General features: G+C 34.3%; 1 protein-coding gene across 1 annotated transcript; it reads right to left on the reverse strand.

Moving 5' to 3' along the window:
- Positions 1–308: 308 nt before the first annotated feature.
- Positions 309–16,430, reverse strand: LOC117123821. The gene is made up of 13 exons (XM_033269850.1): positions 16,300–16,430; positions 14,475–14,600; positions 14,087–14,240; positions 13,522–13,593; positions 12,662–12,738; positions 11,839–11,889; positions 11,516–11,580; positions 10,809–10,928; positions 10,176–10,256; positions 9,168–9,306; positions 8,510–8,592; positions 7,060–7,156; positions 309–1,703 (listed from the first exon to the last, which is right to left on the reverse strand). Exons 2-13 carry the CDS (start codon positions 14,571–14,573, stop codon positions 1,497–1,499), a joined length of 1,245 nt encoding a protein of 414 aa, XP_033125741.1. The 5' UTR covers positions 14,574–14,600; positions 16,300–16,430; the 3' UTR covers positions 309–1,496.
- Between the last annotated feature and the right edge of the window lie 956 nt (positions 16,431–17,386).

Here is a 17,386-nt window from a genome sequence, read left to right on the forward strand (position 1 = left end):
GGGCTGAGGTGAAAACTATGAATTCGGAATGCATTCAAGCATTCGTTTGAGAATGCAGGAATGTGAATTTCTTCATTTAGAAAAACTTTCCGAAAAACGACACAGGCCACCACCCCACCCTCTAATATTGTTCTTCCAGCGACAAAATAACCACAAATAACTAAATGTACTCATAATTATTATGTATATATTGGTCACTGAAGAAGAAAAAAAGATTCCGCCCACATGGGACCCCATCTGTGTGATAGGCGCAAACTCTGCATCAGCACCTATTTATGGTGATTATAATAATCACCAATACACAATTGTGGAGCAGACAAGAAAAACCAGGATCAAATCTTTATTACTGAATTTGTCAACCGAACGTTCGAAGTGCAAACAAGTTGGACTAAATCCCTAAACAATAACAACAAATATGCATGGAATGCTATTCACTTGAAGTGAACTTTGAAATATGCTATTATTACAGAAAGAAAGCGACGGCATAGATGGTTGAAATTAATATTTTTTAAAAACCAGAAACCAACAGGGTAAAGAAGTGGTGGGATAGAGAGAACAAAAACATTTCCTCCAGGGTCCCATTTCCCTCTGAAAACAATTACTGAAGAAGCTCAAAATTACTTCATATTTTATCACCTCATTCCCATTTATCTCCCTCATTGTCCAATTGTTTCCTATACCCTTCGACATGGTAAACCCCTACCTAGATATGACAATGGGAACCAGATGTCACTGAAGAAATTTCTGTCATTCGAAGTAAAAAAAAGTTAGAAAATATGATAAAGATATACCTTCTGTACTAAAATCATACAGTACTTTCTTTAATAAAAACAATGAATTGCTCATTTAAGTCATCAACATTTTAAACTTAAAAACAAAGTGTTTATTAGATTATGCCACTATAATAGTACTTATGAGTGTCCTTAATCCTTATTATGTGTAAGGCTTGTGAGATGGGCGTGAATTAACACATTCAGCTCAATATACAATTCCATTAAGTACCCTTGAACATCTACTTATTTTGTTTTCCCTTTTTCCATTACCAACAGAACAAGTATTTCCTCCAAATACAAAATACAGTACTGTATTTTCTAGATTCTTTTAATTGACATACATTAAATACTCCACATAATGTGCAAACCATGGAATCGTCAGGTTTTCAAATCTGTCTGCTCACTGGCATTTTTATTTCAATTTATTTCATAAATGCTTGTCCAAAGAGGGGGTGGGGGGGAGAATGACCTCCATAATCCCACTGGCACCGCCCCTGTGGCAACCTGCTCCCTCTCAACTTTGAAATCAAAAAAATTATGTTTATGAATATTCGATTTGAAATTCATTTTTTTGCATGTTGGTGTAAATTGTATTCAATGTGTTTAGTCTTTAATTCATCTCCTGTCTGTGAGAAATCTTAGAGGTAGTGGGCGGCAATTGGGCTAACAGCCCTGAATCGATAAGAATAAATCTTTACTGAAAACTTAAAACACTACACCACGTCACCTATCCACAGTCCCAAATTCAATTTTCCTCTTTGGTTTTCCATTTGATAAACTTAGTTTTCTCTGTCTTACAATCCTTCTAATTGGCTCCAACAGGGCCTTGGGGTTCCTGTATGGCATTGTGTGGTCTGCACCATTCAGGAGAATGTGCTTGCTCCCTGGGTGTAGATTAGATATGAGGTGTTGCTGTGCCTTAGCCCAGGCCTAGGAAGAGAATCACAGTATTGATTTAAATATCAACATAATAATAAATAACAAAATAAAAAAATACTGTTTGTGTTGCTAACAAAATCTTGACAATTCAGTATTTGAATTGCTAAATCTGATAAGTAATCTATAGGTCTTAAATTTATAGTTATCATTGACAATGGTTATTGTTCCACCAGTGTTACACCAATTCCTAATTCTGATTGGATGTTTATAACCAGAATTAAGAACTGGTTTCAGACTAGCGTAAAAATTAGTCTATGAAAAAATCTGAAAAGAGACCTAGAAATCACTTTATCAGGAGCGGAATGTTAGAAGCAGTCATCCATGCCAGATGTCTTTATTGACATCTTCTGGTCACCCCTAGCCTGGATGACGTTTGCGCCGGAGCCTTATATGCAAATATGGACGTGTTTCAAAATGGCCGCTAAATATATTCTGGCTTTTGAAATTAACAATGTGCAACCAAAGTTTTTTTCTTTTTTAAATGAAGGCATGTGACGAGGAGAAAATTCTGAAAATTGCACCTCCATTATATGTCCCGTTCATATGAAAATTAGCTAAAATATGCAAACTAGTGATAAAATTATAGGGTTCACTAACTTCATAACCAGTGGTCACAGAACATGCATGTTTCTATTTGCTCTAATGCAACATTTGCTTCAAAATTGACAGGAAATATCTGATATGACCTATGCCCCTATGCTTTGCAGGAAATTTCATTAGTGAGCTTTTGATTGCACGACGACGGTAGGACGTAGGACATAATGACGTCATTAAAAGTCATCTGCACATGCGAGAACATTAAGGTCACCTTGTCATTCTGGCCAAATTTAAGTATGCAGAGAACGTAGGACGCCAGGTAGGACGGTCACGCATGAGTGATTCCGTTCTAGCGTCGCGTCGTAGCACAAATCGAAAGCTCCCTATTGCCTCCACAACTCCTGTCTTTGTTCCGTTCAAATGCAAATTAGCTTAAATATTCAGATTTGGGGGAAAATATAGGGTTTCTGTATCTTTGAAACCACAGGTCGCAGGAACTTATTTCATTTTCAAATTGTTCAGAACATGCATGTTTCTATTTGTTCTAATGTAACATTTTACATTAAAATTGACAGAAAACACCACATTTGACCTATGACCATATGTGTTACAGGATTTCACGCTTCATGACTACTGTCCATATGGAATTGGTTTGGTTTCAAATGGTATAGGCCTAATAGTTTTAATAAACCATATTTCAATTCACCGTAATGAATAATTTTGTTAACAAGTGTCACTGGAGATTCACCCTTGACCCAGCAAGTTACATTGTATTTCTATACAACTCCATAATGACTGGTCATAGAAAATTTGTGTTTGTATCTGACCAGTTGTTTAGACTGTAATATATTTCTATCTAATGAATAAGTTTTTAAAAAAATACCAGTACAAATATAGTGTATGTATATTAAAAATCATTTAAATGTCATACAATTTGCTGTAAATCAAAAATGATAAATTGGCATACTTTCAAGCCATAGTTCACCATTCAAAAGTGACATGACAATAATGATTCTATAAAAAGTAATAGGCCTAATAGAAACTAATACGGTAAAACACTAGAAAGAAAAATAAAGCCATTTTTTTATTTTAAACATATGCAATTTGATGGTTTTTATAATGGTTGTAACATTTTATGTCAAAAAATTTAGGAAGCTCGAAATGGTTCAATATTCCTAAAAAGAAATCTATGTGTTTAAATGTATATCCACAGATCCTATATACAAATAGAATCTGTGGTTTATCCAACTGGTGAACATACATAGTAAGAAAATATATATAAAAAAAATTGGTAATGTTGCATTTTATTTTAGCTGCCATTATTGAAGGTCATTGATCCAAATGTATGTCAAAAATCTGTTTGACTATTACAAGGAAATAGGATTTGTTGTAAGTGTATTAAAATACAAAAATGCGTATTTGGAAATACAATTTGACTATTATCACAACCCTTTTCAAAACATCGGTATCATATCTTTTGTTCCACAGAGTTTGGTCTAAATCCTCTGTATTCTTTTTTCCATAAAAATGTCATGATAGCGTGTGTCCATTTGCTGTGAAACTACCCGTATACACTATCCATATCTACATCTATTTCTATAAATATATCACATTATGTAATAAGATAGAGGTTGTGTTTCTGATGGTACTAACAGTCCTTTTAGCTGGTAAATTACATATCAGAATTTACTATGGGAAAAACCAAACATCAGAAAGCAGAAAGATGTATCAAGTGCATACCAATAGATAATATAAGTGTGGATCATTGCCTAATTTTTGGCAAATCGACGTGGAAATTGGTCCTTATTTTCCGAATTGTGCGGACGGATTTCTAGGCCGCATTTTTTTGCGGAGGATATATTACCCGTGCAGGCCTTACTATACAGTCTGGGGCTAGACCATAGGTGCATAATAGGCTTATTTTAATACAAGTTTTTTAATACAAGACTAAAGAGTGTGTGGTGAATATACTGCTGACTGTTCCTCTTTTTAAAAAAAATTGTCTATTATAGGTAGTAACAATTATGTGTTTGTATACAACATTAAAATCACAAAAGGAGAACAATGTAGGCCTCTATTGTGCTGCCTTCATATTATTATTATTATTATTATTATTATTATTATTATTATTATTATTATTAAGTTACTAAAACCAGGGAACAGTGAAATTACTAAAACCTACCTTAAGGGGAACTTAGACAATGGAGAAATTGGAGAACAATTAAAAAAACGACGTTAAGGGGAAAATAACACAAAAGATATTCCCCTGAAGTCTTAGTTAGTGCTATTATCATTATTACTATTTTATTAAGTTCTACATTCACCAATTCTAATAAGTATAATATGAAAAATGCATAGCATTATGTTTATGTGATCCTTTTTAATAATTACTGTTGTTTAGTACCTTGTAGCATGAACTGCAACAAAATGTGTGTTTTCTTGTGGTTTTGGTGCATTGAACTTTACAGAACTATGGTGAATTTAGATAGAGGTGTGCTGTAAATATATTATATAACAGGTAAAGTTTGTATTTCAAACTGAGTACATCATAAATAATCTTGTTACAATGCCATTAAATAAAATACAAATAGTGAGCTGGATATTTTTAGTTTCACTCTTTTTTCTTTCTATGCATGATGCTTAAATTGTTCACTGTTAGATTGTATAATGTAAATGTAAATAAAAAAAGAAAGGCCAAATAGGTACATGTAGGTGTTTGGATACATATTACAAACTGTTGGTGTTATGTAATGAAACAGCTTGAATACCCTTACATTTGGAATTTGGCAATAAAAGTGAAATGAATGAAAATGGGCCACTTCAATCTGCGATGCACCCCCTCCCCACAACTGACCTGATATCAGTTCAAAGTTCAAAGTATATGTTTTTTTGATGAAGATGTGCCTTTCATATCAGGCTTAAAATAATGTTTGTTTATGACAATTTACTATCCAGCTAGGTGTATACAGTCAGAAAAACTGGTTTAAGTACTGTTAAATTATGTCTAGAAATACTTTCAAAAATTACAGGTGGCCCATTCTTTTTTTTAACACATCTCAGCTCATTCACTATTTCCATGAAAATATGAAGAAATTGCAATATTTCAGTTATACTCATTTAGTAATGTTTATTACTTTGTGTTAAAATTGTACTTGCATATAATCTAGTTGCTTGGCTAGGCATTCCATGAAGTTCTCAACTTCAAGGGATTTTCGCTTTAAAAATGGCTACAAAATCCATAGTTTTAAGGAGGCCTTAGATTTACAGCCAGTGGCCTATTAATAAATACCTTAGGAAAAATGTTTCCAAATAGATTTATTATCTTTAATTGTCACCAATTTGATGCCTCATACCAATTTGGCTACTAACACCTGTGATTGTGGTCACATATCAAAATCTGAAGTATATTTGGCACTTAAAATTTGATAGTATGGACAGAGCTTTAAAAAAGGGGTTTCTTGTATTTTGTGACAAACATCTTCATTGGAGGAAATAGAAACATAATAAATACTAAAAAACATGTGTTGTTGTAGCCTCAAAGATAGGAAAATCCTTAAGTACATAGGGTCATAGGTCAAACTTGATGTTTCTTGTCATTTTCTGGAGCAAAGGTTACATTAGAACAAATAGAAACATGCATGCTCTGAACAATTTGAAAAAAAAAAAGTTTCGGCAACCAGTGATTGCAAAGATATGGAAACTCATATATTTACCTCTAATTTGTATATTTTAGATAATTTTGCATATGAACGTGATATATGACCGAGGTTTGAATTTTAGAATTTAATCTCTTTTTTTTGTATTTCAGTGAATAGAAACATGTATTCAACCAATTTGATACCAAAATGAATTTTTACGACAGGAGTTTTTTAGATATGGAAATCATGCAAAAATAGGGTCATAGGTCAAATCTGATATTTCTGGTTAATTTTTGAAGCAAATGTTGCATTAAAGCTAATAGAAACATGCATATTCTGAATTATTTAAAACAAAAATCAAGTTTCTGTGATCACTAGTTACAAAGATAACGAACCATATACTTCTATCCCTAATTTGCATATTTCAGCTAATTTGCATATGAACGGGACATATGGCGGAGGTGCAATTTTCAGAATTTTATCTCCACCTCACATGCCATCTCTGTTCGACTTTGTTGCCAGTTTTTATGTACATTTCAATTATTTTTGGTGGCCATTTTGAAAAACATCCCTAATTTGCATACAAGGTTCCGACGCAAGTTTCATCCAGGCTGGGAGTGATCAGAAGGTGTCGATAAAGACATCTGGCATTGACGACTGCTTCTAACATTCCACTCCCCCGACATCATTTTTTCAGATTTTTTTCCTAGAATAAATTGTTATCGCTTGTCCTTTGTGTATCATAAAAAACCATGGCCTTGTAGCTCAGATAGTAGTAGAGTATTTGAACAATAATTGGAAGATCTTAAGTTTGAAAATCGATGGACACAATATGTTTTCCTCCGAAAATATATTGACATTCACAATTATAAATACATATCAGCTTGAAGATTAACACATCCTGACATAATCAGTGAATTTTGTTTATCTTTTTATATGCCACTGCCACCACAATCCTCAATAATCATTGTATTAACCATCATCACAACCATCACAATAATAGTCATCATAAAACATTTTTTTATTGAGGTATCATTAGATAATCTAAAAACATACAATAGTCTCAAAATAACTAATTAACAAAAAATTACTTCCTCCTTTTGTTTGGATAACCATTACAAATATCAAACATGTTAAAGGTCAATAACAATTAGATTTTTAGTACTTGATACCTTATTCAACGTATTAGGCAGTTGTTCATCATAGTAGTTACCAGTAACGACCGTAACACCAACATGTTTTGGGAATGGTTTGATACGCCATGCAGTGCTGAAAAAGAAATTGAAAAAAAAAAATAGCTCTTTATAGCCATGAGGCAAAATATTGTTTTCCAAATGAAGTGTTTCGACTGATGGATTTAACAGCTGTATGACATGGCTATTTCACTTTAATAGCAGACCAAAAAAAAACACAATTTTTTTGCACATTATCATTCAGGTGTTGTTTTAAAACCATAAACACTTTCTCTTCCTTTTTCACTGGTGGCATTGAATGTTACACCAAATGCCACATGACCATTATCAGTTTACATTGTATCTATTGGATGCAAGGACAAAAGATGGTAATATTGCAAATTATCTGCAGTCTGTAGTCTTATGATTTGAGAGGTTCCACCATGGAACAAATAGTTTTGCACATGCAAGTTGCGACACTAGAATTTTAACAATCCTACCGTGGGACAGGTAGTTTAGGGCATGCAGACTGCAGTCATGTAATTTGAACAATCCTAGTTTGTGACGCAAATTTTTGGGTATGCAAGCTATTGTAAGTTAATGATATGATAATGATCTGACCAAAATCAGTGGCGGATTCAAGGTGTCCCTCACCTAGCTGGCCAGGGCCCCCTAAATTTTACTAAATTATAAAAAAAATGGAGAAATAAAGAAAACTATATTCAAATTTAGATCCGAGAGTGCCATTTCCAGCCATCCAGTGGTACCATTTATCATAAATTTTCTTGTCTCAGCCCAACCATGGTGGGGCTGAAGGGGGTTGAACCTAAGTAATTTGTGAAAGTCGCTCCTTGGGCCCCCTCTATTTCGAATTCCTGGATCCGCCTCTGAAAATATCTATCAATTGAACTGGTTTACAGTTTTCTAATGAAATAAATAAAAAATGTACCAATAGTCTAGTTATTTGTAATTATAGTTGTTTGTTACTTATTTTATTACAAATATTAATTCCTGAAAATTGAAATATGAGACGACTGGCTGACAGAATAAAGCATTCAAGCATTTTATCATCCTGTGTTAAGCAATTCATCGTTTTACAACTTATTACTTTCACATTTTTACTGATAACCTTTTCAGATGTGAACTTATTTTTAAAAAATATGTGGTTAACATATCCAAGAGGTGTATTTTACATGGCAATAAAAGTAAAGAGATGTTACAACATATTGAATGTTTTACGAGATATAATAGCAAAATAACTAAGCAATTACAAGATGTGCCAAAATGTGTTAAGAGATGTAGCAATATATCAAATGCAGTAATAATAGCAATCAATATCGATAGTAGAACACTTCTGTTAATCATTAAAAACTTTTTTTTTTCTTTACTGACATAGTTTTGAGGCTTTTCCCTTGATTTTATGGGAGGCAAACATGTATTTTAAACTCACCTTATCTGGGATAAACTTGCATTTATAAAATAATGTTCATCAACAACAGTACTGAGATGGTGTGGTTGGCACATAAGATATTTCTGTTTTAATAAACAACAAAACTCAACTTTTAATGACAAAATTTTAGCTTAGTGTTTTGACTCTTTGAATAGCTCTTGACTTGAGTAGACCGCTACATAAATACAAAAATATTATTATTATTTAAAAGGTTTGATATTTGACTAGCTTTAAGCAATAATATCATAAGAAATGTCATTTATAATTATGCCCTGACAGCTAAACGAAGCAACACAATTATAAATGTGCCTTTCAAGCTAAAACCATTATTAATAGGTCCATGCTAAAACTCTATATGATGTGTATACTTGTTCACAGATTGGATGATTCCATTATTTATAGAGGTAGGTTTCTCAAAAAGGAAACTGGCATATATTGGTTCATCCATACATGAGATATTTTTAAGCGCTTTAGTGTTAATTTTGTAAATTGGTTTTAAGAAAATTTTAATTTAACAATATAATTCATCATAAACAATATTCATAATAATGATACTTCTAGTAACAATTTTTTTTCTAAATATAATAAAAAAAATTGAGAATGTTAGGCCATCTTGATTATTCATATAACCTCGTCTTTCATTGGCTAACAGACTCACCTGTCGGTAGTCAACATCTTCAGGTAGATCAGAATTTTTCATTGGTTGATTCATCAAATTTAACAATAAGCCAATTCTAGAAGCACCAACAGCCGCAGATAGTTGAAGGGATTGATATGACGGTATTAAATAATCAAACCTAGAGAACAGATTTATTAAAAGAAAGGACTTGATCTAATGTTCAAAATAAAGGTAACTGTGATACGTAATCGGTAAATTAACCAACCATTCTCATAGTGAACACTAATCTAACAAAATGCTTTTGTACAATATAAATATTTTCTACTATGTAATGTACTAAGTAATGACCATTAGACTACATACATTGCTATTATATTTAACAATATGGTTGTCTTAGGAACATCAATAAGGGTCTTCACTTCCAAGTGAAAGGTCAGGGGTTTAAATCTTAGGCTGGCTCCTTGTTTGTGTCTTTGAGAAGACACTTTGCATTGCTTCTCTCCACCCAGGAGTTAAATGGGTACCTTGATTGATTATATGCATGCTACTGCGCCGAATACATGCTGTAACTATAACAGCCTAGAACTGTGTGTTCTTCAGCATGTGGACTAATAATAATAATAATAAGAATAATAAATCTTTATTTGTCCCTGAAGACCGGCGGCAGCCACAGTGCAGCGCCACCCAACTAAAACTACAACATACAACAGATACACATGGTCCTTAACTCGCCTAACTCTGCTGAAGTGGTTATTCAAGGAGCTCAGCATTTTTTTTAGAAAAGACCTGAATTCAATACTCGGCTGCAAAGCTGGGTCTCAAACCCGAGCCCTGGCATGCAAGAGGCAGGAACCATACCTATCAGCCAAACACTCAGCTGTGGACTAATGACCAGGCAAAATATACTGAGCTCTTAAATATGGAATCTGGGAATTAGAAATCAACTACTATTAAGTATTGTGTGCAAAAAGTGCTGATGTCATAACTATACATTTAGTCTTTGTATTCAGTAGGGAGCAAATTTAGCAAAATTTAAAACTCACGTACCAGAATTTTCCCCATATTCCTTTGTCAATGCTGAACAAACCCTCAACCAATGGATCAATCAAAATAAGGTCAGACACCTCACTGAAAAACAGAGCAAAAACAAGAAACTTTTCTACGAAAATAATAAAAATACTAAAATATAATAGTAAACAAACTCCAATCATTCCAGTATTTGCTTTATCCATCTTATTGTAAATCAGGTAGGATAGGAGAATAACCCATAACTTGTGGCGTCATTATGCTTAATTGTGTATGGGCCTGGTCCATGACTACTGGAGCAGCCGTAGAGAGGCGCTTAGTTCACATCATTTCACAATGACAGGGGCTGAAATGAACCATAGCATCGGGGTAACCCACTACTCTTCTGAAAGATGCAATGGGTTCTTTAAAGTGCACACAAGCCAGCTGTATACACTAGACCTTCCGTTTTTAAGTCCTTATCCGAGAAGACTTGGTTCTACCAACCGAACGCTGGGCGAGGAGAGCGACTCGTTATCATCATCATCCCAATTGCAGTTAAAATATTATTTAGCTACAATATTATTCTTAATAAACAGTAATTGATTTATGGTAACAATAACAATATCAAAGCAATACAGTCTTAGTAATCTTAGCTAGTTCAGACTTACTTACTTTTCATACAATTGTGTGTAAAACCTGGCAACCAAGGAGCCCAATTCAGACCCCACAAAGATGAATGGTTTTGGTTGGTCACTGCTCACTGTAAGTAGTTGATGGAGATCATCAACCATTCTGAAAAAAAAGGTAAGACATTCCATAATCAAAATGTGATAATATTGGTATATTTATAATAGGGACTGAAAAAAACATTCTATTTTCATAATGTTCCTTTATTAGTAACATAATAAAATATCAAGTAACATATAACCATATAAGTACAATATGAGTACCTTACCTATGGTTAAAAGCGAACCTAATCTTACGTCCAGTAAATCTTGCATTATATTCGTACATCTGGTGATACAATTGTGCTAAATAATTGGAAATTTGTTTTTGCAGTGATTAAAAAAGACAAAAAATAAATAAATATGATCACAATTAATCTTTAATATATAGGTAGATCTGCATCAAAACATCTTTTTTTTTCTCTTTCTCAAATATTTTTCAATTTTTCTGTCTAAGTCCTTGCTAATTAGTGTTAGTTTGGAACAAGCTAGGAGGCACCTGATCTAAAAAAATACTTAACCAATGCCAACTTACATATACACAGACCTGTAATTGGTGGTGAAGGTGTAACACCTCACTTTGGCTTCGATGCTACCCTGGTCTACGAAAGTAAAATTTCTTTACATCAAATGCATTATTGCATTACAACATACCTTTCAACTGTGAACTCTTCTGCTCGACTATCACCCATAAGAGAATTATTGCTATCACTGGCATTCTGTTAAGTAGAAAGAACTTTTGTCAACAAAATGTTTACATTTTTTCTACATCAAATGATTTTGGCAGTGATGGTTTTGGTAAATGACAAAACATATTTTTCCCCACTCTTTTCTGGTGATCTATTAAGAATAAAGTTTGCTAAACAAGGTCTAAGTAAAGGCTATGCAATATGTAAGAACAAGAAACAATAAGCTCCCTGCAGAAGCTATGCTCTTCAAGAAGGATAAGAAGTGTTATATAAAAAAAATGATGATACCCTTGGAGCACGCTCACTGAATCCTATTCCTGCTCTATCATATGTGCAAACCTACAAGATAAAATATTTAAAAAAAATGTATTAATAATTCAATACAAGATATGAAATATTCATAATAAAATAATAATATTATCAATGTAAAATGCTTGGTACATAATAATACAATTGCTTTTTACATATTGTACACCTGCCAACTCTCATGCATAATGTGTGAATCTTATGCATGAGCATCCACTTTTTACGTCTCACGCCAAAGTTGTATTATCTCACGCATCAAAAACATTTTATAAAAGATAAAATGTGTAGGTCAATTATACCCTAAAATTCATAAAAATGATGTGAATTTGTCATTAAATGATGTGAATTTGTCATTAAAATGTGAATACAGGCCATATAAATTTATTTCAAGGAAGCTTTACTGACCGAAAACTGTAATCAGTAGCAGTTCGAAAAAAAACAAAAAACATAGAGGGCACTCTATTTCGTGAATTTTACATGGAGGGCGCTATATACAAATTTTCATTCTTTTTGTCTCGCACATCGGACGCCAGCAAAATTGGCAGGTGTAATATTGAAGATATTTTATTACTACTTTTATAATCCTTCATCTTTCCTAAAGTTGCTCTTATTTTGTACTTCTACTTTTGGTGGATAAATTTTCTCATTGCAATGCTGAATGAAAAGACTTCCTTTGAATGAATTTTCAATCTATCCAATAAAACTATTTTCTTGGGGTTCAACAAAGCATCAGTCCTTGGTTTGATATAGGGTCTTCCATCCCCCTCTAAACTACATTATTATAGTATAAATTAAAGTACCTTACCCTTGTTACTTTAGCCAGTTCTGGTTGGATGAAGTACCACACATCTGAGCTCATACCAGTGGGTGCATCTAACAGAACTAATTGTTAAAATATAAAAAAAACACACACATTACATTAAATTCCATGCAGCTAACAAATGGAGAAAATCAACTATCAGTGAGATAGGACATAATGGTGATGGGCATCTTATAACCATTTTACACTCCCAAGGGCAGAATAAACCCGTGTCAATTCCGGAGTGATCCCGGGTCCATTTCCCATTTACATCGAAAGAAAAAGTCTGGGTTGCTCCCGAGTTGCTCCCACTTTACACCGGCAATGAACTTGGGTTCAAATACTGCCTTCAATTTTTGTTGAGATGGTGATCATCACTTTGCTTGAGTTCCTCATCGTGACGAAGCCGCAATTATTGTCAATATTGAAGCAATGTATGTGCAGATTGTTTTTAAATTATGCGAATTAAATCAACAGTTTTGATATCAAGTTTATACCGGAGCCCATGGGGTGTAATTTGAAAAGTGTCTAGGACTAGCCCGTTGCTAGTAAAGTTTAGGCCTACCTGACCACAGCTGCGATAGATGCCAGGTAAGGCCTAACTCCAGAATCGAATTCTGTGCTGTTTACATTGGCGATTCCGGAATGCACCTGGGTTGTCCAACGCTGAATGCACCCCGCACATCGATCCCAGGATGTTTGGCAACCCATGTTGTATTTTTTTATGTTTACACCAACCACAACTTGGGAGTTTCTAGCCCGGGTATTGCAAAATCCCAGGTTGCGTCCGGAGTTTTGCTTGCAGTGTAAAAGGGGTATTACTGTTAGTCCAATTTTAAGTTAAAATTTCTCAGGCTGAGGCTTACCAGTTGGCGGTCCTGTACCATTGCATGACAACAACAATTTCTGACCCCAACCAATATCATACAATTCACCACCTGAAGTTAAAAAAACAGAAGAGAATGAGTGAAGAGCAAAATTAGATAAACACACAAATTTAGCTTCCATTGGCATCACAATAAAGATCATATCAACACTTAAAACGGGATATAATCAAAAGAATAAGTTGAATTGTTGAGAAAATCCGGGGTCCCATATCTCCCGGAAGTCGCAGGAGTCTCCCGCAATCCCAAAAGCAGAAGAATCTCCCGGAAAATAAACCATCTCCCGGAAATTCAACATTTTATGTTTTTACTACTTTGTTTTGTCTCACAGAAGTCAGTGCTGATGGGTATTATCATGAGCAGCAAAATAAAAAAATTCAAATGGTTTAAGAAAGCTCATGTAATCAGATCTCCCAGAAGGGATTTTGTCCAACTTAGGATCCTTGGAAACTGTAATGTTTTATGATAAAACTATTGTAGTATTTTATGGCCTCTAGAAACCTTCTGGTACATAAAGTAGTAGCAGTGACCAAATTCCAATACATACCGGGTGGTATCAAGTATTGGGCTTCTCTCAACAGGGCTGCATGGTTTAGGATTGCTGGCAGGAGCAGTAACAACACAACATACTTCCCAACATTCAAAGCTTTCCAAAACATATTCGATGAGCTTGACTGGTTGGAGAATTCTTCTGAAGGAGACTAATAACATGAGGAAAAATATAAAGATTAGTAGGTGTGGTGATATAAACAGCATCCGATCATGCTTAAATTTCTGTCCAATATCAAATTTTATGTGATAAATTTGTGTGATGATGTGCCAAGGCATTGGGCATGGTGATGTTATATTACACTCAATTATGGGCATGTATACCAGTTATTTGTCACCCTAAATTGATAGTGGATTACGCTTAGGTATAATTACTTAATACTTGCATTTTCAACAGCACTGTCTTCTGCTGAGGACACCACATGCTTCGGCTTCTCAGTTGTCACACCATCACGGCCCGCCCTTCGCCTTCTGTCAGTTGGCATCTTCTTTGTTGCCGTGGACCCTCCCGACTACCATGAAAAAAAAAAAAAAACAGACATGAAGATACTATATACGGCAGCACCTTTGTTTGAACAGCTTATACTGCAGTACCTTTGAGCAGCTCCGAGTGACTCGTAACTTCTGTGGACTAACCTAACTGTGCACAAGCTAGGCCTGGTCCAACCGGACTAGACTTACCTAGTAAGGCCCAAGCCCTCTATTGTAGTGTGTATGTTGTGCAAAATTTGTTCCTTTTGCTCATTTTTAGTTGCTGATGTTGTTTTACAGTTGCTTCAAACTGTGCGTGTAGTATGCATACTACGCAAGTTTTCTTGTGTGACCTTTAAATTTATTTACTGATATTGATAACTTATTTATGACTCAACATAATGTATTTTCTGCGAGATAAATATACGGCAATTCCAATGTTTTAAGCGATTGGAAAAATTTAAATGATAAAAGATAGGCCTCAGCCAGACCTAGGCTAGAATTATTAAAGAATATTATTAAATTGAATGTTAATAGAGGGATTTAGCGATGTTTGTTTACAGCTGGTCACATGACCTACGGTGGGTGTACCATGAAAAACATTACAGTACGATCAGTGTGAAAGTATAGGAAAAGGTAATGTTATGGTTTCGAAAACAACCACCAACTATTAACGTGAGAAATAAATAGCAAGAAAAGGCAATTACGATTGTTAAAAATAGTGTTTATTTACTTATTCTAGCGTTCTCCTATGCTTGAAATTTATGTGATCCTTCATAAACCTTAGCTAGCCTAGAAATCATAGTGTTGTACGCGGGTTGAGACTCTCGTGCATACCTAAACAGGCTGTAGATATGCAGGGGCCTATGCCTAACATTTGTCGAAAAATCTCAAATTCCATTGGACGACAAAGTAACACAAAGTTTGTGAGGTGAACTTCGAGACATCAGCAATCGACTTAGAGCAAATTATGTTTAAAAGAACAAATACAGCAATTATGATGATCTTTACAGCAATTACATGGGACAGCCGCCATTAGCAATCTGCGCTGTGCCAGTCCATTGTTTACATCCAACACCCAAGTTAGGTCATGTGACACCCCTGCCGAATCCCTCTATTGATTGGTAAGTTGAAAAAAGATTATAATGATTAAAATAGGACAAGGCCAAAGCAAAAAAGTGAGCACCTTTTAGAATTATTGATCATAGGGCCTAGACATATTTACATGACCCCGGCGAATGTTTCTAGGCTCCTTTCCGATGATATGCCAATCACGTTGGTCACCCAACAAAGATCTTTGTCATACAGTTTTCAAAAACAGAATAAAATAGTATCAAAAAAAGAAAATCGATTAAAATGTGCACGAGCTATCTACTACCCCTGTTGCAGTTTTCAAATTGTGCGAAGAAATCCTTACACAGTTTTCAAATTGCGCAAGGATGTGTAAAATTTGCAAATTGTGCAAAAGTTTCAAATTGTGCACGGTATGTACAATAGGGCCTAGGGCTAGGGCCAATACTACTATCGTATGTACAGTATCGCTATCTATCTAGCTAGGCCTAGCTATCCTCCTTCTCCTCTACTACTACTACTAGCTAGTCTAGGGAGGCGCATACACAGCTAGGCCTAGGCCTACCAACAATTATTAACAATTTACTCCCCCCTCCCTAGCAAATTATAATTTATAATTAATAATAAATGTACTGACTAGAACACAACATAAATTTAAAAATACTTTACTTCTATTTATACAATGTTTTTCTTTTATCGTCAACGTTTAGTCCTATATTATAGCTTGTTCGTAGCAGCCATAGCCACATGCCACTTCCAGGGTTCATGTCAACCCGGGTCAAACCCATTGAAGCGTGAAGAAAACAATTTTTATTTACTGCGCAGTTCATAATATTGTTCATGTTTCAGGTCAACATTGGCTGCTTTTAATATTCACGATCGACGATATTGAAGTCTTTCATCGTTTTATCTCGTAGGAGCCAGTTTATAATCTATATGCCCATTGGCGACGAAGCACTTCAACAGCAGGTATGTTTCGGTAGTTCAGGGATGAGTTGTGTTGCTATAGGTCGTAACTAGCCTGCTAATTTTCAGACAATGGGAAATGGGTACAATGAGAAATATAATGTAATGACTCATGCAAAGCCCCAAGTAGCTTGTTATCTTTGTAATATTTTACTTTATTTTTCTGCCCTCATTAAAAAAATTAAGCACTTAAAATATTTAATCTTATAATTGAAATTGATTAGCTTAACACCCCAGAGAGAGTATCTTTAAAGTTTTACTACTCACTTAACAGAATTTCACCCAGTGACCAAAGATGGGGCCTGGGAAGGACCTGGCTGTCCTATCAAGGAGCATCTTGCCATTTTTTTAATAGGTTTTTCAACAGCTGTACGTCCGTGGGCCCATCAAGATAGCCGTTAACACTGTATATATATACATATATATATATATATATATATATATATATATATATATATAATAGTATATTAAACAGACTAATATTGACCAAAATTCCAAATAAAAACAGGAAATAGAGAAACATAGCATAACATTTAGGCCACAATGGACGCAAGTATGTAAAATAATAAATATATAATGTTAAGAGCGAGGTAAATAAATGAAATAGTCAAAATGAATAAATGTTTCATAATTTTGGTCAATATACTATAGTCTGTTTATTATACTGTCGGCATAATGTGGGAAAGACTATTAATCTACGTTCGCATTGCAAACTGTTTATTACTATCAATGTATAGGCCTACCCGATTTTTTATTACTCTCATTATAATCCGCATTGTTATTCTTTAAC

Source organism: Anneissia japonica, unplaced genomic scaffold (genome assembly GCF_011630105.1).
Source record: "Anneissia japonica isolate Jap-2015-1 unplaced genomic scaffold, ASM1163010v1 scaffold288191_len216021_cov166, whole genome shotgun sequence".
NCBI lineage: Eukaryota > Metazoa > Echinodermata > Crinoidea > Comatulida > Comatulidae > Anneissia > Anneissia japonica.

Bases quoted from the DNA above. Each gene is read 5' to 3' on its own strand.
- LOC117123821 (XM_033269850.1), bottom strand. From the start codon at position 14,573: ATGCCAACTGACAGAAGGCGAAGGGCGGGCCGTGATGGTGTGACAACT. The intron at 11,890-12,661 runs GTAAGGTACTTT...TTTATCTTGTAG, and splicing joins AACTGGCTAAAGTAACAAGG to GTTTGCACATATGATAGAGC. The intron at 9,307-10,175 runs GTACGTGAGTTT...TCTGTTCTCTAG, and splicing joins GGAATATGGGGAAAATTCTG to GTTTGATTATTTAATACCGT.